This window comes from Gymnodraco acuticeps, unplaced genomic scaffold, assembly GCF_902827175.1.
Source record: "Gymnodraco acuticeps unplaced genomic scaffold, fGymAcu1.1, whole genome shotgun sequence".
Classification (NCBI taxonomy): Eukaryota; Metazoa; Chordata; class Actinopteri; order Perciformes; family Bathydraconidae; genus Gymnodraco; species Gymnodraco acuticeps.
This window is the reverse complement of record NW_022990441.1, coordinates 2,537,975-2,559,118: the sequence shown is the minus strand read 5'-3', so window position 1 is coordinate 2,559,118 and position 21,144 is coordinate 2,537,975. Positions and strand designations below refer to the sequence as shown.

The window sequence follows — 21,144 nt, the reverse complement described above, 5'->3', positions numbered from 1 at the left end:
TTTCAATTTGTTGCTACTTTGTTCTTCTACACCACTACAATTCAGAGGTAAATGGTGTACTTTTACTCCACTAGATTTAATTAATAAAGTTAGTTACTTTGCAGATTTTGTTTAATGATGTGATAAATAATCAAAACTTAAAAATGACTCGTTAAACCTTAAAGTAAAATTCAATAACTATTCTACAGCATAGGCCTACAACGTGACTAACCTGTTTCAAAATCAATAATTATAATCAAAACAAGCGTTTTATATTATACTGAAATTCTGCCAACCTGCATAATGTGCATATGTTGATGCTAATTCTGTTGTACTTTCAGTTTGATTGCATTTTGATTGCAGGACTATTACTTGTTGTCTGGACTTGTTCCACCCGGTTCCACCTCTGGTTCAGAACATAGATAGACTGTATAAATAAACTCCACCGGTCCACCTTAAAATGTGACGTCAGCGTGTAGCGTCACCTTGTGCTCGGAGCGGAAGTAGATGGAAACAGGCAGGCCATGGTCTGACAGCACTAATAATACGACTGTCGCTGGGGTGCCAAACTGTCCGGACCGGGTATTTCTTCTTTAATTTGAACGTCCTCATGGTGTAGAAGTAGAAGATACTTCAACATGGTGCACGTTTGGGAGCGTCTCCTGACGAGGCCGAAACTCCGGGTGTCACTTCTTCTTCTCGCCTTTCTTCTCTCTCTTGTTGTCTCCCCGGGTGACACCAGGACACGGAGCGTCAACCCCTCGACGGAGGAAACTGTAGAAACTTACAACAAATACTACAATTATGTTGACCTGACCATGCGTTTACAGTCCTTAGTGGATAAATACCCTCACTTAGCTAACCTGTCGAGCGTAGGTGAGTCTGTGGACGGCAGGGAGCTGTGGGTGATGCGGATCACTAAGGACCCCAGTAGAGACACCCCGGGGAGACCCAAATTTAAATATGTGGGGAACATGCATGGCGACGAAACCGTGTCCAGGCAGGTGTTGGTGTACCTGGTGGAGTACCTGCTGGCTGAATATGGAGTGGAGCCCCGCATTACTGAGCTGGTGGACACCACGGATATTTACATCATGCCCAGTATGAACCCTGACGGCTTTGAGAAGTCCAAAGAGGGGGACTGCGATGGACAAAACGGGGGTCGAAATAATGCCCTAAATATGGACCTCAACAGAAGCTTCCCTGACCAGTACGATGAGAAGGTTCTCAATCCAGTTAATATCCCCGAGGTGGTGGCTGTGATGAGGTGGATCAAGGAGAAAAAGTGAGTCCCTGTCCTCCATTGAACACACTGCACAAGTAAATATACCCAAATACCAGTTTTGAGGTACTTTACTCTAGTATTTCCATGTTCTGCTACTTGTACTTCTACCTAACTACAATTCAGAGGTAAACATTAGACTTATACTCTATTATATTCATGAAATACCTTTAGTTACTTTGCAAATATGGATTAATTATACACAAAAGTAATCAACACTTGAATAAGAATTAGGTTTCAGCTGGATTAAGCAATTAAAATGAGTCCCACCTTTACTAGCTGTGATAATCATATTAAAACATCAAGAATTATAATCATTACGTGTACTTTATATTATTCTGAGATGGGCCATTCTGCATAATGAGTATGTTAAGTATATGTTGTTCTCATATTATCGTACTTTTACTTAAGTCACATTTTGAATCCAGGAGTTTTACTTGTAACACAGTATTACTACACTTTGGTATTTCTAGTTTTACTTAAGTACAAGATCTGAGTTCCTCTTCCACCCCTGCACATACCCCCCCCCCCCCCCCCCCCCCCCACCTGCTGTGAGGTCTTGTTGCCCAGAGCACAGGTTGGAATGACTTGAGTAAACTTCAATGATCTTAAACACGTTGTGGTCATTGTGAGTCTCACAGGAGAGGATTTGGAGAGGGACACACATTCCCGTCAAAGAGCAACACTTTTCTTTGTCTCCTTTAAGACCTCAATAGGTAGCAGCGGGTATTCACAATAAAGTCAACATCATCTATTTGATTGGGACACCATACTATCATAGTGTTTCAGCTACTTTTTCGAGCAAGAATGCAAAACATCCAGTAGTTAAAGCTTCTTAAATGGGATCAAATGTTCTTGATTTATATATGCTATTAGTCAACATTTTTGCTAAATAGTTTAGTCCATAAAATAACAGAAATTGTGAAAATGTCTATCTTTGTCAAACCCCAAAGATAGTCAGTTTAATGAGAAAAAAAACTGATTTAAAAAGCATGAAATATATGCAAATGAAGTCAGCAAATCCCTGCAGCTTTTAAAACTGAACCTTTTATTTACACATGACGTGGAAGACTAGACTTAAACCCTGCATGTTTACATTATCCCTGTAGACATGCTGTGGAAACCCTGTAAGTGAAAAACAATTGAAAGCCCATACTGACCCCCAAGAGATCCCTGCAGGAGACATTTGAACTGAGCCATATTCTCTCCAGGTTTGTGCTGTCGGGGAACCTGCATGGCGGCACCGTGGTGGCCAGTTACCCTTTTGATGACTCGGCCACGCACCAGCGGCAGGGCCACTACAGCTCGGCCGAGGACGACGTGCTGTTTCGATACTTGGCCCTGGTGTATTCCAAGAACCACCGTGTGATGAAGACCGGTGAGCCCAACTGTCCCGATGCCCCCACTGAAAAGTTCAAAGACGGCATCACCAATGGGGCGCAGTGGTACGACGTGCCTGGTAAGATGATCAATTATATATTGTTTTAAATGCCTGGTTTAGTGATTGCATTTTTTCTTTATTGTTGTTGAATCTTGGTAGGGGAACACAAGCTGTGGTGACTTTCTTTTAGGTTGACCATACCGGACATTGATATCCAACTAGAACCATTGTTTGAGCTGTGTGGTTTGCACCCTCTAAGCAAGGGTTTGATATGCCTTCCGACCTTTTATTTTAACGCTATGAGTTATAACACTCAGAAGGGAGGCACCTACAGTAGGCTTTGTGTTGTCACGGAGACGGCCAAGTTGGATTGTTGTGTTGTTTCTTTGAGCTATGAGCTAAGAGGATATTTTGTTTCCCGTTATTGTTCTCTCTATAGAGAACCGCAGTGACGCGTCCTAAAACCCGGAAGTAAGTTAGCATTTTTACCACGTCCGGTTCCTTCGACAAAAAGCAATTCAATTTCTCCATAGGATTTTGGAAAATAGCTCCAAATAAGGTCTGTGGTTGAGACACATTGAAGAGACGGATCACGTTTTGTTCTACGACATTAAATCCATCAGCAGTGACCCCGCTGGTGATTTTTGAAGAGTTTACGTGTCTGAAAAACGATGGTTGTTAACAAGTGGCTGAATAGGACTACAGAAGTTGTCCAGGCCGTTTTACGTCATTACACCGAACACGTAAAACACTCCCGCTAAGTTTGTTTGCCCTGTTCTGCTTGAAAGCAAGTCCCTGCCTCCTGCAAACTGTTAAAACAAACACTTCAACTTGTACACTTTACAATCTGTATGTTTGAAGCAGCAACCCTGCTGTAGTTCCTTTATAGCATAACGTTAGCATTTTGCTTCTTGCGACTAGATTTATGCTTCAAAAATGATAAAAGTAGGATAGACATGTGGATATTATCCGGCTGAACAAAAGGTGATCCGTCTCTTAAATGTGTTTCGACCACAGACCTTATTTCCAGCTATTTTCCAAAATCCTATGGAGAAATTGCATTGCGTTTTTGACGAAGGAACCGGAAGGAGTTTACATCCGGGTTTTAGGACGCGTCACTGCGGTTCTCTATTGCTTCAAGTTGTAGACAGCAGACAAGAAAATATGAAAGAGAACATATTTGTTATGTCCAACCTGTGTTGCTGCTTTTGATCTTGTTATCTGAAAGCCGAGATTATAACTTACACCATAACGATTGTGGTTGGTATTCACAAGCTGCAAATCTCAGGCTCAGGAACAAATTATTATCATTTCCTCACACAGCTTAAAGTCATTCTCATGATAAGGGTTTTTCTCAGATCACAAGTAAAAATGTAATATTTTCTGAGTTGAGTAGCTCAAGTTCCATTCCAGAAAGCAACTTGAAAAGCTTGCTTTGCAAATCTGCTTATAGGCAGTATAGCTTTATCCCCTCCTCGAAAAGCTCGTTAAACATAAAGCAAAGTTCATAGTTAGCATGGGTACGTTTAGCACATTATAGCTGCATTGTGTAACTTGTTATAGAACGTTTTTTTAAAAGAGCTGCAAAGAATAGAATTGTATGATTCTTCATAAACAACACTTGTACGTCGGCTCTAAAATTCAGTCATTGATGCACTGATATAATATTTACAATATGTAAGTTTATTTTGTTTAGCTTATGCAGATTGTGTTGCTCTCTGTGTTCAGGTCAAGAAAAATACTCTGCAGAACTTGGCAGAAAGTTGATCATTGTTCTTTTGGAAGGGGGGGGGGGGGGGGTTGCAGGTGGTGATGTTTGTTGCTTCAGGTTTCCGCACGGCTATTCCTGATAAGATGTGCCTTCATTGTTGTACTTTATTTTAGGTGGAAAGTGTGTCTATCGACTGGTGTGTTCCCAGGGATGATCATGCATTTGCTTTGGTCAAATACGTAGTTGTCGGTAAACTGTACTGTGGCTCTCCAGAAGTAAATATATTTTGAAATGTGTTTCATGTTTTGTGTGTTAGTTTTCTGGATTTCTTTGAATGGAGCCAGCTGTTAAACTAGTGCAGGCACCATTTGTTGCTCGCAATTTAAAATCGCTCAACAAATGATTGTTCCATCAGGACAATGTTTTAGGTCAGTTTATGAGTACGAGTAGCTTTTAACCACATTTGTAGTTCTGAGTTTGTGGTATTATAAAATGGCAGTTTAATGACAACTGTATGTTAATTACGTGAGTTTGGAGAAATGTGCTCGTTGTAAGCAAAAATAGTAAGTTTCTTTAAGACCTGCTATAATTAGTTACAAATGTATTATTTTCTAATGTTGGTAGTTGAATTGACATTTTTAGGTTTAATAAAAAAAAAGAAGTTTATCTCGATAATCATTAGATGTCACTTTGTTCTACTACCAGCCCGGACCTGGAGCTGTAACTCATTACCAAAGCCTTGAGCACACACTTATAAATAGCAGTTAACGTTTGCCATTACTTATCTGTGTAAATGTTTACTTTATTTGTCACGAAAAAGGAAAAGCACAGTGATTTATGAAATGGCGGTTTTACCTGAAGAAGATAACCGTTTTGTTGTTGCTGTTTCTCAACTAAAACGGCCCGTCTTCAGGCAGTTTAAATCAGCGATAGGAGCCAGTTAGTAAAGCTTTTAGCAGCAACAATATCCGTATCTCTAGATAAAGATTGACGGTAAAAGTGTGAAACAGTTGAGTACACAGAGCTGTGTCTGTCTGACATGTCCCAGTGGATAAAATGTCACTGCTAAAACTGGGCTAATGGCAGATGATGGAAACGGTCAGGACATTCTGTGACATAATGATTGGCCCAGGCGAAGAGCCAGAGCCAGGGACAGGAGATTTTTTGTTTGTGAGTCAGGGCTTGAAATAATGATTCAGCAAAACATGTTATCTTGTCTCATAATCTTTTGACACAGTCTGGCCTCAGAGGGCGTCCTTTACTTTTCAGCTTTTAGGTTTGACTATGTAACCCTCAGCACGACACTAGGCCCCTCTGTTGTTGTTGTTGTTGTTGTAAATGTATATTGTGGGGTTCTAAGCTTTTAATTTTACAATGTTTACTTTGTTGTACTATCTCTCTGATCTTTCAGAGTCTAAATGGTTTTAAACATTTATGGGTCATTTGTTTAAAGCTCTAGGCCTAGGTTTCTCTGAGATATGCCTTTTAGTAATGCAGGAGAACAAAGTCAAGAATATCATTTGACTTTATGGAAATGCAGCATTATTGCTGTGATAATCTGAAGCCTTGAAAGTGCCTACGAGGATACTGTTGGTATTCTATATGGATTTTCATTTTAAATGTTTGACGCAACTTATCACTAAACCCTTAAAGTCATAAATGTCCCTGTGCCCTTCTCTGCATGTTCAGCTACCAGCTCCGATTTGAGCTCCATTGTCTGGCCAGTGGTTTGCTGCTAATTTCAGGGTGTGTCTCTGGATCACTGGATCCGGTACACACACAGGATATTTGACTTTGGGTCTTACATAGTCTCTGTCTGTCTGTCAGCATACTCAAGGTGTTTACTTTAAGTAAATGACACTCAGTTTAGGTTTGTTCAAAGAACTCAGTGCAACTCCACGCCTAATGTCTTGTGACCAGCAGGGAGCAAAGGGTTGTGTGTCATGTGGTTCAGCCACGTATGGATTTCCACACATTGTCACAGCAGGATGTAGATCTAGTGTTATTTGCTTAACATTAGCACCTGGTATTCTCTAAAGGCTACGTTTGGTTTGGTTGACATAGCACCCTGCTGTCTGCGCTGCCACCCCAGGGGGTAAAACCTCAAATGAATTACCCCCGACACACAAACACCACCACTGTCAAAATAAGCTCAGAGGGCATGGTCCCTATTGTCCTATTGTGTAAAGGTTTGGACCACCCACTTCAGAATGTATGGATTAGTCCTGGGTATACAATGGAGTTGCCCTTCCTGTCATTATTAAAAGTGAATCTGTTCTGTTACACGAATGCAAAATAGACAACTAAAAAACCCGTCTGAAACGTGTCTGCGGAGACCTTATCTTCAGAAGTTGCCCTTTACAGTTTCCAGTAAATGCCAGTCACCCTCGCCAAGTCTCAGAGCGCCGAACAGCTGCTGCTCGGCCGGGGACGACTGAGAGGAACTTGTGTTTGTGGTGTATATATTTTTGTACGCCTGCTATCAGATCCAAGGCGTGTAACACATACATGCTTGCGACTTGTTTCTCCTTGACGTGAATGGGAGGCATTGTAATGTTCTTAACAGCTGTTTTTTTACAGTTGGAAATATTTATTTCAAGAGGATTTTATCGTCATGCAAACTGATCACATTATATCAAAGTGGCAGAGTTATGGATTTCTAGCAATGATTGTTAAGTGGAGAAAAACAAGATGAACAAGGTAACACAAAGCCTAGAATAAAACAGCCCATGCCAAACAACTGTGGTGTTCAGAGTATTGTATTGCCGAGGCTGTGGATATTTGGTGTTTTGATAAAGATTGCTTGTCCATCACAGACAGTTTAGAGGCCATAGTTTTCTCTTGTTCTTTAAGACTGGTGGCAGACGGGTTGCTTTTCTGAAGTTATTTGGAAGTGTCTAATGTTTGAGCCATTTCACTTTGACTGTTGTAAAGTGGTGAAGGTGGCTGTTTCACTGGGATCCTGCACTCACCCCCCCCCAGCCAGAGGGCCTCCAGCTGCCTGCTGTCGCTCCGCTGGGATGGCCAGCTGAACAGCAGGTCCTCTTGTGTGTATCTCTGTTTGCCTTACTGCACATGGCTTGTGGCCACATTAAACACTCTTTAAACTGTGCCATTGAAGAGACAAAGCCGGACTCAGGCCTTTTCAGACCGTGTCCTTCTCTGTTAATAAATTAGCCTCGCACCAGAGAGAGGCAGAGCGTGTTAAATAATTGACTTTACAATGTCCTGTCGTACACATCAGTTTAATTCAAAGATTGAGACACATTCTTCTCTTTTATATCATATTTAGTTCAATGTTTTGATGCCATTTCTAGCTTGATTTGTTGATTACATGGTTTCTCTGTTTTCTAGGAGGAATGCAGGACTACAACTACCTCTATGGGAACTGTCTGGAAATCACCATGGAGCTGAGCTGCTGCAAATATCCTCCTTCTTCTGAGCTCCAACAGGAATGGGATCTTAACAGGGAATCCCTACTAGCCTACATAGCTCAGGTAGAACTCTTTCTTAGCTAAATAAATGAATAATGTAAATCAGCATTATTTATAATGTTAGGATAACACCCCAATCTTTGGCGTACCATTTCTCCAGTTGAGCAGGATTCCCTTTCTTTTTCTTTTTTTTACGATACCGCTGTTTTACAGGTCCATATAGGTGTTCGTGGCTTTGTGAAAGAGGCCATCAATGGCACTGCCCTAGCCAATGTCAGCATTGTGGTGGCAAGCATTCGCCACAACCTGACCACAGGAGAATATGGGGAGTACTATCGCCTTCTACTCCCAGGAACATACAACATAACAGCTGTGGCCCCAGGGTGAGTAAAACCACTACAGTTACTCTGCATAGGGTTAAAAAAGGGTTATACACAGGGCTGCACATAACTGGTGCGCAGGTGCGCATGCGCACCTCCGCCAAAAAAAGAGCACCGGGTCATTTGAAACAAAGCGCATTTGCGTACCAACATTGAGAGAGAAAAGAGAAAATAGAGATGAGAGAGAGAGAAGAGAGAGAGAGAGAAAGATATTTGCGAGTTGCATATGAACCATGATATGAACTCAGGGCCGGCCCGTAGCGCTGGCTAGATGTTCGCCTAGGGCGCCAGATCTGGGGAGGCGCTGCGCTGGCAGTTCTGGGAGGGAAAAAAACATTTTGACCGTTGGGGCTCATCCTAATTTTCGGCCTTGATATAACAACATTCACAATTAAGTAAATGTAACACCCTTTTCACCCCGGTTCCACCTTTCATTTGCCCTGTACGATGGGCGCTGTAAGTGATGAAAATGGGGGATGTTGGCTTATCTGGCGCCCGCAGCTCACAGACAAAATGCGAGTGAGCGAGGGAGAGAGGGAGGGTGGTACCAGCGCTGTTGTTATTATAATCTGGTGCCGTGCTAGCTGCTCTAACGGAGATAAGAAGAAGATGTTTCTACAATAATGTGGAGGGAGAGTCCTCTCCAGTCAGACTGAGAGGCTGATAAGTTAACTACAGCTCAGTGAGGTAAAGGACTCTTAGTCTAAATTCAAACGGTTTGGTCACAATTTATGTAAACACATATTTCCAAGGCACTCCTTTGTAATTATTGGGATAAACAGGTTTCAAATCATTCCAATGTATACTATAGGACAGTAACCAAATATCCTTTAAAACTGGAGAGATACAAAAAAAATGCATAAATAAATAAATGTTAAGCTAAAATAAGATATGAATGAACAACACAAATAAAATAAGTTACATTAATATGTTATTGGCTATGGTAGGTTATTGGTTATGTTCACATACTTATTTGATTACATCCACTTGTCTAAGATGACAACAGAGACTTTCGACCCAAAACCAGCTGTTGACTTGTGGGTGCAAGCAGCTAATCGCAGACTCAACCAGAGAGGAAGTAGTAGGCCTACATAATCAGCTACCATGTCTGACAGAGAGGAAGACAGTGAGGAGAACAGTCAGGAGAACAGTGATGACAGCTTGTAGGATTACTGGTCGTGCTAATGTTGTCTTGTGTTCACCTCTGCATGTGTGTTCTGTGTTCACCTCTGTGTGTTCAGTGCCGTGTGTCTGGCAAATAAAGTCAAGACCCCCTCAAAAGTTACGGTTTATTTCATTTTAAGGATGAGCACCAAGCAACATCTCCAGGTGCTCCTTTGAGAACCAGGGCAAAAAAGTGATGTGCACCCCTGGTTATACATTAAAGGACAGGAATCACCTAATAAAAGGCTAAATGATTGTCAGGTTTTCATTGCAATGACAGCTCAGCAAGCGCTTGTTGCGAGACCACAATGAACAAAGCAAACTTAGTAGACCATAAGCTCACCCTCCATGCCCCTTAAGTGCTTAACTAAAGTAATGCGTGACTTACTTCCTCTAAAGGGGTTACAGATTAAGTCCTTGTTCTACTTCCTGGTAGAGAAATTTAAAGGAAACCTCTCTGATTACTCTTTTTTGGGTGTTAAGTCATCATAATGCTGCACTTCTTTTTAAGGTGGAGTAAAAGTACTCAAGCGTGTGTTTTTTGTTTTCCAGCTTCACACCCATGACAGTCAACAGTGTCCAGGTCGTGGAGGGCAAAGCCACAGAACTTAACTTTACCTTGGCCCCTGTGGTCACTAAGGCTGCAGGTAGCATCACTGTGAGTACAAACTCCATGCCATCCACCAATGACTCAAACATCTCCACCACCACCATCTCTTCTGACTCCACAAAGACCCGGTTAGTTCCTTCTAAAGGAGGCAACTCCAGCCCCGCTGTACGTCCACCTGAACATCAGCCCATTCAGCCTCAGCAATTTCGTCACCACAACTACGCAGACATGGAGCTGTTCTTACGCAAATACAGCAGCGAGTTCCCCTCTATAACCAATCTCTACAAGATTGGCCGCTCCGTGGAAGGCCGCGAGCTCTATGTGATGGCCATCTCAGACAACCCCACTGTCCATGAGCATGGTATGTCTTATACGGTTGATTAAAGGAATTGGGATACTTTCTTTTCTTTACATGTCATGACGATTCTGCTTTAAATATTCTGTTCTGATAGATTTTCACTCATTCATTTTTTTTTCTTCAGGTGAGCCAGAGTTTAAGTATGTAGCCAACATGCATGGTAATGAAGTGGTAAGCCGAGAGTTGATGCTTAACCTCATCGAGTACCTGTGCAGTAACTATGGTACTGACCCGGAGGTCACACAGTTGGTCAACAGTACCCGCATTCACATCATGCCTTCTATGAACCCTGATGGCTATGAGGTAGCCATTGAAGGTAAGGGACATCAACTGAGAAGTTCTTACACATTCAACAATGAAGGTATAACCTGTAGCATTTTGCCATGTATCTTAGTATAAAGGGCACACATGATTCAAGCAGTGACTGAACTCAAATGTCTCCAGTGTATTTCGCAGACTGCTATCACATCTAAAGCAGACATGGCAAAACCACATTCACCATCATGCTTTGTACAAAAAAGCTTGCCAATAGCCTTTGTAAATGAAGGTTACTCATCAGAAGATCTTTTTTTCTCGCAGGTGATGAACAGGGCTACAGTGGGCGCAACAACAGCAACAATTTCGACCTGAACCGCAACTTCCCAGACCAGTTTGTTACCATCACAGAGCCCAGACAGCCGGAGACTATAGCTGTGATCAACTGGCTGAAGAGCATCCCCTTCATCCTGTCAGCCAACCTGCATGGAGGTACAGGCTCCTTATAAAATCATAATGCAAAAGATTGAAGTATTTAGTTTCAATACCATCATTTGATACGTCTTTTGATCTGTTATTTCTATTTATATGAATTCAAGTTACTTCACTAGAGGATTACTGTTCTGAATTGGCTTGGCACAAATGTAGACGTTTTCTTTACTCTCTGGTCTAACCTCTGTGATGTGGAATGTAGGCTCCTTGGTGGTCAACTACCCCTACGATGATGACAAAAAGGGGACATCTGAGTACAGCCCGTCGCCTGATGACAAAGTCTTTCAGCAGATTTCTAGAGCGTACTCACAGGTAACCGGACACTGTTGGATCCGTTTCAGTTTGGGATAATGTCTGCTTGTTGTAGTGGAAAACAAAGGGTAGAGGCAGAACAGATAAAGCCATTGACTTTTTGAAAAATCTTTGGAGGGACAAGGTTTATAACTTGACCACTCATTGATGTGTTTTCACTTGCAGGAAAATCCTTTGATGCACAATGGACACCCTTGTGTGACACGTTACCCTAATGAATATTTTGAGGATGGCATCACCAACGGCGCACACTGGTATAATGTTCCTGGTAAGCCTACACCTTTTGTCCTCCTTTATTACTCGCCGTATTCATTTTCTGCTACACAGGAGGTTAGCCAAATCACCCTTACGCTCCAAACCTCTTTGGACAAATCAATTTCTCCTTTTATAGCCTCAAAACAGAGGATTGATGGGTGCGTTTTATTTACACATCTGCAAAAGGTGCAGATATTATAGTTGTAGAGCTCATTATTATCACTTATTATATTAAAAGTATTAAAAGGCCCTGTGTGCAGTAGATCAGCACATTTAAAAACTGCCACTTTGTGTTGTACTTGTTTTTCTGCGTTGTGTAACACTTTGTCTTTCTTCTCCAGGGGGCATGCAGGACTGGAACTACTTATACACCAACTGTTTCGAGGTGACCATCGAGCTGGGCTGTGTAAAGTACCCCATGGCCAGGGAGCTGCCAAAACACTGGGAACAAAACAGACGGTCCTTGCTTGAGTTCATACACCAGGTTAACACATTTCAATATTGCCCAGAGCTTTCTCCCTCTTTCACTCAGCTTTGCATCCACTCATATTTAGGTGGTCATCTGTCTCTGTAGGTTCACGTTGGAGTAAAAGGAACCGTCTCAGACCTTACGGACGGCACAGGAATTCCCAATGCCACCATTAATGTGGGGGGGATAGACCACAACATCACATCAGCTCGCACTGGAGATTTCTGGAGACTGCTGTCCCCGGGGACTTACTCCATCACCGCCTCTGCTGATGGGTAGGATTTGGATTTCACAATCAAAAACAAACGAAGAATTGACCATGAAGTTTCTAGATGTTTCTGTGCTTTTATTTACCAGTGCTTTTGTCTTTCTCTGTTGTCCAGTTATAAATCTGTGAGGACCTACGCCACAGTCTCTAAAGGTGGAGCAGAGGTGGTGGACTTCAGACTGACACGTATACACTCAGACTCCAAAGGCCAATCTCCTAAAGGACCCCAACCCACGCAGAACCCATCGGAGAAGAAATTCAAGAGCTTAATCAAGGAGCTGTCCCTCGGCCAAGGTTTGGAGGAGTTGGTCAGGAGCACGACCACAGATAACAGCTTCCGCTACAGAGGCTACAAGGAGCTGTCTGGCTTTCTCAGAGGACTCACACTGAACTTTCCCAAAATTACATCTTTACAGAGGTAATGGAACTAGCCAATGTCATTTGCTTTTCAGTGAACATGAATGTTTGATATCTTCTCATTCCCTGCATACCAAAAGTCAATGCTGTCCTGATTATCTCTTTTCTTAAGACCAGACACTGCAGACAAAAATGATGGTTGTTTTTCATGCACTAATCCATTTCTGGAGGTTGGGCTTTTTTCCTCGTAGTTAGACTATTGGAAATATAACGCACATCATAAACATTTAGATGTTTCTTTTTGACCACCTTTGTCTTTTTGCATTTGTAGATTTCTCCTAAATTCACCAAAAGTAAACTAGATATTGCGTCATACTGTATATACATTTAATTATTTTGGGAAAAAACAACACTTGCAATACAAAAAACAACTGTCTTAATCTAAGTAATCCGCTGGGGAAGCTTTTGTGATATGTATTAGTTAAAATCTTTACGTGTACGGTCTTAAAATACTCGTGTATTCTGGTTTATTTCTTCTATTTCCAGTTTGGGCCAAAGTGTAGAGTTTCGAACCATTTGGGCTCTGGAGATCTCCAACAAACCAGGGCAAACGGAACCGTCTGAGCCTAAGATCCGCTTTGAAGCAGGGATCCACGGTAATGCCGCAGTGGGCCCAGAGCTGCTGCTGGAATTTGCTGCCTTCCTGTGCATCAACTATGGCAAGAACCCAGCCATCAGCAGGGTGAGTAATGGGGTCATTCAGGAAAACACAATGTTTTGATTACCTGGACTGTATCAACTGTGTACAGCACTAACTTCATAGGAGTACACACATTTGTTTTCATTCTCTTGAGGAATCCACACTCTTTTCATATTTGGGATTGGCTTCAGTTAGTTCTGTAACCAGTTCCAGTAATGCAGCATATGATTCATCATTGACTGAAACAGTTAGTTCTGTAACCAGTTCCAGTAATGCAGCATATGATTCATCATTGACTGAAACAGTTAGTTCTCTGTTTCCCTTCCCTAGCTGATCAATGAGACCCGGATTGTCATCGTGCCTTCTATCAACCCAGATGGACGAGAGCAGGCCATTGAGAAGCAGTGCAACTCCACCCAGGGCTTAACCAATACTCACGGCAAGGATCTGGACACAGATTTCTTCGGTCAGTTGTCTGAATTTGTGTGTGTGCAATCAGATTCAAGAAAGAATACATATTTAATCATCTTGTTCAAACTTCAACTCTCAAAGATGTGTTGTGAATGTCACAAACACACCATTATTGAATGCACTCGCCTCTAAAAGATTAGTGTCTAACATTTCCTGTTCCTCTTTTTCTTTCAGGCAATGCGTCACAGCGTATGGTCGAGGCCCAACCAGAGAGCAGAGCCATGATGGACATGATTCTCGACAAGAGCTACACTCTGTCTGTAGCCCTCGATGGAGGCTCTCTTGTTGCAACATACCCATACGACAAGCCCGTCCAGTCGGGTAAAACCATGATGCAAAACACTGCTAGTAAAAAAAATGCTTTTAAAGCAATCTGCATGATGTATTATCTGAAGTATATTTACTCATGGAGGTTTTAATCAATTGTTGAAATGAAACCACTATTATGATTGCACACATTTGAGATTGCCCTGGGGGCTGTACCAAAGGAATGTGATTTGTGTTGCTTAGTTTTTACTCTCAGCCTGCCTGCACATGACTTTGACAAGCTTTTCATTTGTAGTTGTAATCATACATTGTACAGCAGCAATTAGAAAAGGGATGATTTGGCTTACTCTTTTTTTTGGCAGTTGAAAATGAGGGCACTTTGAAGTACTTGGCAAGTGTCTATGCCAATAACCACCCTAAGATGCACCTGGGGGATACTGGATGTTCAAACAACGGGCAAAGTATGTTCAAGTACTACGAGTAATTCATGTTGACGTGTTGGAATTCAATCTTAAATAAACGTATGAAACTTGTTTCTGTCAGTGGGCAACATCCCAGATGGAGTGATGAGGGCGGCAGAGAGACAAAGTCACATGGGGAGCATGAAGGTGAGTCTCTCCACCCCAGTTTCTGTAATAGCAGTTTCTTATTACTTTCTTTAGAACTTACATTTGGTGACTTTTTACAAAATGTTTATGTATTGACAGCTTTTTGAACAGTTAATATTTTACATTATATTACTTTGGAGATATGTCAAATAACAGAAAAGTTAAAGCAAATCCTGAAATAGGATTCTACCACAGTACTATCTAAAGTATTATTGTGTGCATTTGTGTCCTCCCAGGACTTCAGCATGGACTTTGGCCACTGTCCAGAGATCACGGTGTATAGTGGCTGCTGTTTGTTCCCTCCTGCTGAGCAGCTGGCCACACTCTGGGCGGAGAACAAGAAGCCTCTCCTTAGCATGTTGGTGGAGGTATGACGCAAGATTTTATCAGCAAAACACAGAAGTTTAAAGGACTTGTTTACCATTGTTTTTGTAGATTTTTAACAATCGTATAACAACTTCTACGCCTTTGTTCAGTTTTTGATACGGATTTTAGGTTACATATATATTCTGAAAGTTATGCAGCAGTATGTAAACTTGCAATGTATTTAGTGCTCCAGCTTTAAACAAGTATTAAGACATACTAATATAAAACAAGGATTTAAGATTTATGATTGTTATTTCCTTCATCATCATACAGCCTTAATTTGCCCTCCATTTGTTCCCCACCCAGGTCCATAAAGGGGTGCGTGGCGTTGTGAGGGACAAGAGTGGAAAGCCTATTGTTGGGGCGATCATTGTGCTGAATGGTGGAGTGAGGGTCTTTACTACAGAGGGGGGCTACTTTCACGCTCTGCTGGCTCCTGGCAACCACAACATCGAAGCCGTTGCTGATGGCTACCAACAACAACGTCAAGAGGTACGCCTTCTAGGAATGTACTAGCTTGGAATAACGCCTGACAACAGGTTAACTCCAATTCAAAGTGCCTAACCGGGTGGCCACTAGATGGAGCCAAATGAATGGCTTGGATACCAATTTAATTTCTTCCACAAATATTGCATTGGTTGACTAAGGACTTTTAATGTAGTTTAGTTTGACTCATTCTTGTCTACTTTCTTAGTTTGTACACTTTTCCCTAGATCTACTGCACATGGTAGAGTGCTGATATTCAGACGTATAACCTGAACCCTTCAGAGGCCTTTTAGTAACTTTAGTTCTCTAAAGGTTACAGCTTCTAATGAATGTTCCATTATCATCACTTGTTAAGCTTACAAAAACATGTTCTTGGCCTTTGGATTAATTTACATTATTAAACATTAACCGTTTTTAGATCAGGGGATGATAATGCTCATTAAAAAAAATGTGCTTATATTGTCTGGTTTTGAGAACCCTGGACTTAATTTAGGCAGATAAAGCCCCCCCCCACCCCAAAAAAATACAGCATTCACAGATTTTGGTTTAATTGGTCTTGCTTTGTTTGTATTTTTTGAAACTGCTTTAAAGAGGAGCTTTATTGTAAATGTCAAACAATTGAAATGTTTTCAACTCACATTTTAGACATCAATCCATCTGCCACAACTTTTCAAGGAAAACAAAATCTTAATAAATAAAGTATCAAGTGACATACAAAGAAAAATGATGGCTCATAACAGGAAAGAACATTTCTCATAATCATACAAAACTCAGCAGGAGGATATCACTGAGGTTCCCCATTACTTTCAATATCTATGAAAGGTGTCGGGCGGAGCACACAAAACCTCTCCAGCACCTCCAGCTTTCCATTTTGCTGCTCTGAGATCTGAAGTGTGGGGTAGGCCAGCTCTTGGAACAGACGGTCCTTTATGTCACGGCCCCGCTCCAGACTGTAGGCTGCGAGCTTCCCGCAGGGCCTGAAGAGCAGAGGGTCCACCACGGAGCGATACGTCTGCTGGAACTCTGGCACTGTGAAGCCGTGGATCATCAGAGGGCCCGGCTGGGTGTTTGACACGCTGACGGAGGTCTTCTCTTCTCCAGTGAGGCCTCTGTGGGGCAGATTGAAATCAGGAAGAACGGCAGCGTTTCTTATATATCTGTCATCCAGGGGTTTCTGGGGGTCTGCTTCACTCTGCTCACACAGACAGTCCAAATGAGTAGCTGGGGCCACCATGTATTCCCTCTCTTTAGTCGTCTCCCCATATTTCTGAGGACATCGAATACTCCTCCTTAGGCCATAGGGACGCATTTCATTCCTCTGAAAAAAATGATATTAGTTTGAGTGATTCAGGAGCTCTGTGTGATACTGTGAGAAAGCTAGCAAACAAACGATATTGGTAAAGAAACAAAAGGATAAAGAGGAACACTTACTTTTTGACAACAACTCATTTGGAGTTTGTTCAGGCATTACTGAGTCAGGTCCGAAGCCCCACTGTTTGAAATCCGTCTTTCTTGAGCTTTGAGCCTAGATCTCCCATTTATTTTAGATTTAATTATATATGACACTGAATAAATGAGTGACACTTTACCCTCACTGCAGAGAAAAGTCAGAAAGTGAATTCTGAAATCGACCTCTCAGAAGGAAGTTTTCATTTAGGATATTTATGAGCCAGCACACTGAACCTATTTTAGAATGACCAGACAACCTGCACCAGATTAAACTGAGCGGCCACACCTGCAAACGAGGCGTGCTAATTGGCTAATCAACCTCCCCACTCAGTAGGGAGCTGTAGCCGTTTGGAGAAACAGCCAGATGGATGAGATGATTTGGTAGATGATGCATTTGTAATCTTGTGAAAAGTTTGTTGGGATGTAAAGTTAGTAGAGCAGTTTATATTCAGAAGCTACCACAGCCGAAGTAAAAACAGCTGTGTTATTTTGTGTTGCTGTATTTCAGGTGGTGGTGTCTTCCTATGAAGCTGCTACCTCCCTCATTATTGAGTTCGACATGGACAACAACATATTTGGCCTGCCCAGAGAGTTTGTGGTGGCCAGTGCAGGTAAGCCATACACTTTAACCTGTGTTGACTTTATGCATTATGTGACACGTAAAAAAAAATATATATATATAATTTTTGTATTTTGGCTTCTTTAATGTTCTAAATTGTATTCCAACCTGCAGTCTAATGTTTTGATTTGAATTATTCCTAAAAAAACGTTTTACTAGTTACCATGCCTTGTAGCTCTTGTGAAGCAACTCTTGCTAGTGATAATTCTCAGAACTTCATCTTGTATTTTACTTTTGTTGTCTTTGACACAAACGACATGCAATCAATAACATAATTACTTTCTGAAATTGTATTGGGAAATATACAATAAAACTAATTTTCTGCTTTTTAGTGGAGTATGTTTGCCTTTTTTAAATGTTTTATTTCATTTAGAAACTAAATATGGTAAGCAGACATTCTGAGTTGTGTGTTTCTCTTCCTCCTCGCAGCGGCCTCCATGACAGCGTTGGTAGTGACGGCTTGCATCATCTGGTGTGTGTGCGCAGCCAAGTCTAATCGTCAAAAAGATGGCTTCCATCGCTTGCGACAGCACCGAGATGATTACGACGATGAGATCCGGCTCACCTCCATGGGCTCCAAGAAGTCGTTGCTTGCCCACGAGTTTCAGGACGAGAGTGAAAGCGAGGAAGATACACTGTACGCCAACAAAATCTGAGAACGATTACACCAATGTAGCTGTTGGCTCAGTATTTTATTTTGATCTCCCCTTAAATGTAACCAACAAGGAACAGGTTGAAGTCCAGATAGCATCTCTGTCTCCCTTTATGAAGGAGATAAGAGTGATAAAGACACTTTGTTCTATTATACCAACAAGCACTAAAGACTCACTCAGTTATTACTAGTGCTACTAAATTATTTCTTTAAGAGCATCCTGCTGGTGTCTGGACGGAAGTGTTCGCTCCCTTTCTACCTCACTGGATCAGGACACAAGGACAAAGAGAAGGTGATAAAAAGAGGGTGAGATTACTGAAGGTTTGGTCCCCCGTCCGTCTTTTTCACAGGTTTTGAGTTTTACTGCATTTTCATTTCCGAGCCACATGAGTAATAATTTACCACAACTTGTCCTGCCTACCTAAGGAATTCCAGCCGAGGAGTCCAAATACACCCCAATTTAGATATGTAATACTCTGGATGGAACTGATTCATCCTACACAATCTCCCCAAGGTTTTCATGTATAACTTTCAACACTGCTTTAGCTATACAATTAGAAATCATGTTTCCTTTATCAAAGAAAGCATTGCCACATGTAAGTGTCCAAGCCTTTGGAGACTGAATCCAACACTGTGCCTTGGCTTCTGTAAAGTTTAAAGTCTGGTCCGGCTGTAGTATGTGACCGAAAGCAGCAACGTAACTTATATTTGATCCAACCTATACTCAGGTGGTATGAAAAGAGATCACTTCTGAATAAAAGATTGCTGAATTCCAGTGTTGCGCTGTTTCTGCACAGATGACTCTAGGCTGCCCTTGCCTGGGTTCAGTAGTGTTGTATTTTTCCAGTGAGTCAATGTTGTGGCCAGAGCCATTACCATGGGCGATCTTCTGAAAAACTTTAAAGCTTCAAGGAGAGTCTGTAACTAATGAAATGTTTGAATGAAACCTGCCCAGTAAGTCTGGGGTGCTTTCACGTATGCATGGAGGTCACTTGCACTAAATGGAAAGCAAAGATCGTCCCGTATCATTGGCTGAGGATAACAACAATGATTCTCTAAATATGTAATCGTAAAAAAAAGAATGTATTTGTGTTTCTGTTTTTTGTTGTTTTAACTAAAGGTTTAGGATGTTTTCACACTGTCTGTACATTGTAAGTTGAGTGTGCCCTTTTTTGACACATTCTCACTTTGTTTCATTATAAGGACTATCGATTCTGTTTTCATTTGCGTTTGTTTTTATTCCTCCACTAAACATTACTTTGGAGTGCAAAGGTCATAGGTTTGTCCATCATTACTGATCACCGTCTATGCATCAACATCAGGGCCAACAATTCTGCATGATCTAAAGGTCTAGTGCAAAGAAAATCATGTTTTCCAAACCCGTAGTCATACCAATGTGGTTGAAAGCTGCGAAAAAGCAAGCAAATGAGTTGAGACCTTTTCTCACACACAAGTTTACTCCATACATACCTACCATGTGTAAATATAATATGCACTGTTAGAGATTCCCCATCAGAAAATTGTCAGGTACTCTGAAAAAGAGCCTACCAACAGACTGCCTTATTGGTGTTAAAGAACAATGTAGTCTGGTGCAAAATGATAATGCAGTTATCTCACATATTGAAGAGGCGGAGGACTTTTTTTTAAGTAGGTTATATGGACTCTACAAGGAAGCAGGTTTGTTTGCCGATATGCAAGTGGACAGTTAATTGAAAAAGAAAAAAAGTATAACTGTTGGTTATCACGAGCTGAAATGCCCAACATGGCACTTGATCATTAAAATCCGATGGCTGTGAGATTGGTGATGCCATGCATGTTTTCAAAGAAACACCCTTTTTCAAGTAATTTGCCTTGATTTTCAGTTTTTTTGAGAAGAGATTATTTCCTTCTTTAATTTTATCAGATGCAGCTGTCATCAGTAACGTTTAAACTGATGTGTGTAGAGAGACAGATTTGTATTATTTTTCTTTCTTATTCTGAGTCTTTCAATGCGTGTGTCTGAATTTTTGAACGTTGCGCTTGTCAGTCATGCAGTGTTGGTGTGAAGATTTTATATAGACTGAAATCAACTGTAAATAATGTTTGCAATTCTGAATGGGGAAAATAAATGAATGAATAAATGCATTCATGTTAACCGTGAATCTACACACAGCAACAATAATGATAAAAACCTCTGTGTGATCATGACATGTTAACATAAAACTCAAAACACAAATAAAACACCTCGCGTCTCTCTTGATTTTGTGTGGTATTGTGCTATTCTTAACTGGGAGATTGGGGCACGCTGTGACCTAGAAGGTCTAACAGGTTGTAATTTAAGATGTTGATATTCGAGGAATTTTAGGAGGGGAGAATGAAGAGGCCACATTGCATAAAAAAAATCTAAATCGCACAAGTGAACATACAGTTAACCATGGTTATTTAAGCTTATAAATCAATCAACACACCTTTTTTAAATAGCCAAATATTACAAATTACAGAAACCTATGGGTGATGATGTCCCAGAATTTTGATCTTTGAACTAAATGGGCATTGCTAGCCTATATGTGCCAGGTCATGCATACACAAAATGTCATTATTCATTTTTTTTACATAACGTAAATCCTTTATTTACATTGTTACAGCAAAAAGACTACTACTGATAGACAAAATAAAAACAGTATTTAGTAAAGTGAGCACTTATATTGTAAAAATTACTTAAAATAAATACACATTTCAAGTATAAAGAGGTAAGTAGCAGCATTATGAAAACACAAGTGAAACAAGTAGAAAGTAATGAAGAAGCTGCAGGATGAGAGACGTAAATACAATAGTTCCTA

At 41.1% G+C, this 21,144-nt stretch overlaps 2 protein-coding genes across 2 annotated transcripts in view; both read left to right on the top strand.

Annotated features, from left to right (window-relative positions):
- The first annotated feature begins 478 nt into the window (after positions 1-478).
- On the top strand, positions 479-20,564 carry cpda (carboxypeptidase D, a). Its single transcript, XM_034225652.1, has 21 exons — positions 479-1,264; positions 2,473-2,720; positions 7,708-7,850; positions 8,001-8,170; positions 9,884-10,302; positions 10,424-10,615; positions 10,879-11,046; positions 11,249-11,358; positions 11,524-11,626; positions 11,955-12,097; positions 12,188-12,357; positions 12,466-12,768; positions 13,254-13,449; positions 13,738-13,873; positions 14,053-14,199; positions 14,508-14,606; positions 14,689-14,753; positions 14,990-15,121; positions 15,426-15,611; positions 17,563-17,665; positions 18,103-20,564. The coding sequence occupies exons 1-21, from the start codon at positions 618-620 to the stop codon at positions 18,327-18,329; spliced, it is 4,107 nt and encodes a 1,368-aa protein (XP_034081543.1). The 5' UTR covers positions 479-617; the 3' UTR covers positions 18,330-20,564.
- gosr1 (golgi SNAP receptor complex member 1) overlaps positions 18,369-21,144 on the top strand; it is a 28,352-nt gene continuing 25,576 nt past the window's right edge. The window contains exon 1 of the mRNA XM_034225653.1: positions 18,369-18,631. The gene's annotated coding sequence lies outside the window, so the exon portion shown is untranslated. The remainder of the gene's footprint in view (positions 18,632-21,144) is intronic.

Bases quoted from the DNA above. Each gene is read 5' to 3' on its own strand.
- cpda (XM_034225652.1), top strand. From the start codon at position 618: ATGGTGCACGTTTGGGAGCGTCTCCTGACGAGGCCGAAACTCCGGGTG. The intron at 11,627-11,954 runs GTAAGCCTACAC...TTTCTTCTCCAG, and splicing joins ACACTGGTATAATGTTCCTG to GGGGCATGCAGGACTGGAAC. The intron at 12,098-12,187 runs GTTAACACATTT...CTGTCTCTGTAG, and splicing joins TGCTTGAGTTCATACACCAG to GTTCACGTTGGAGTAAAAGG.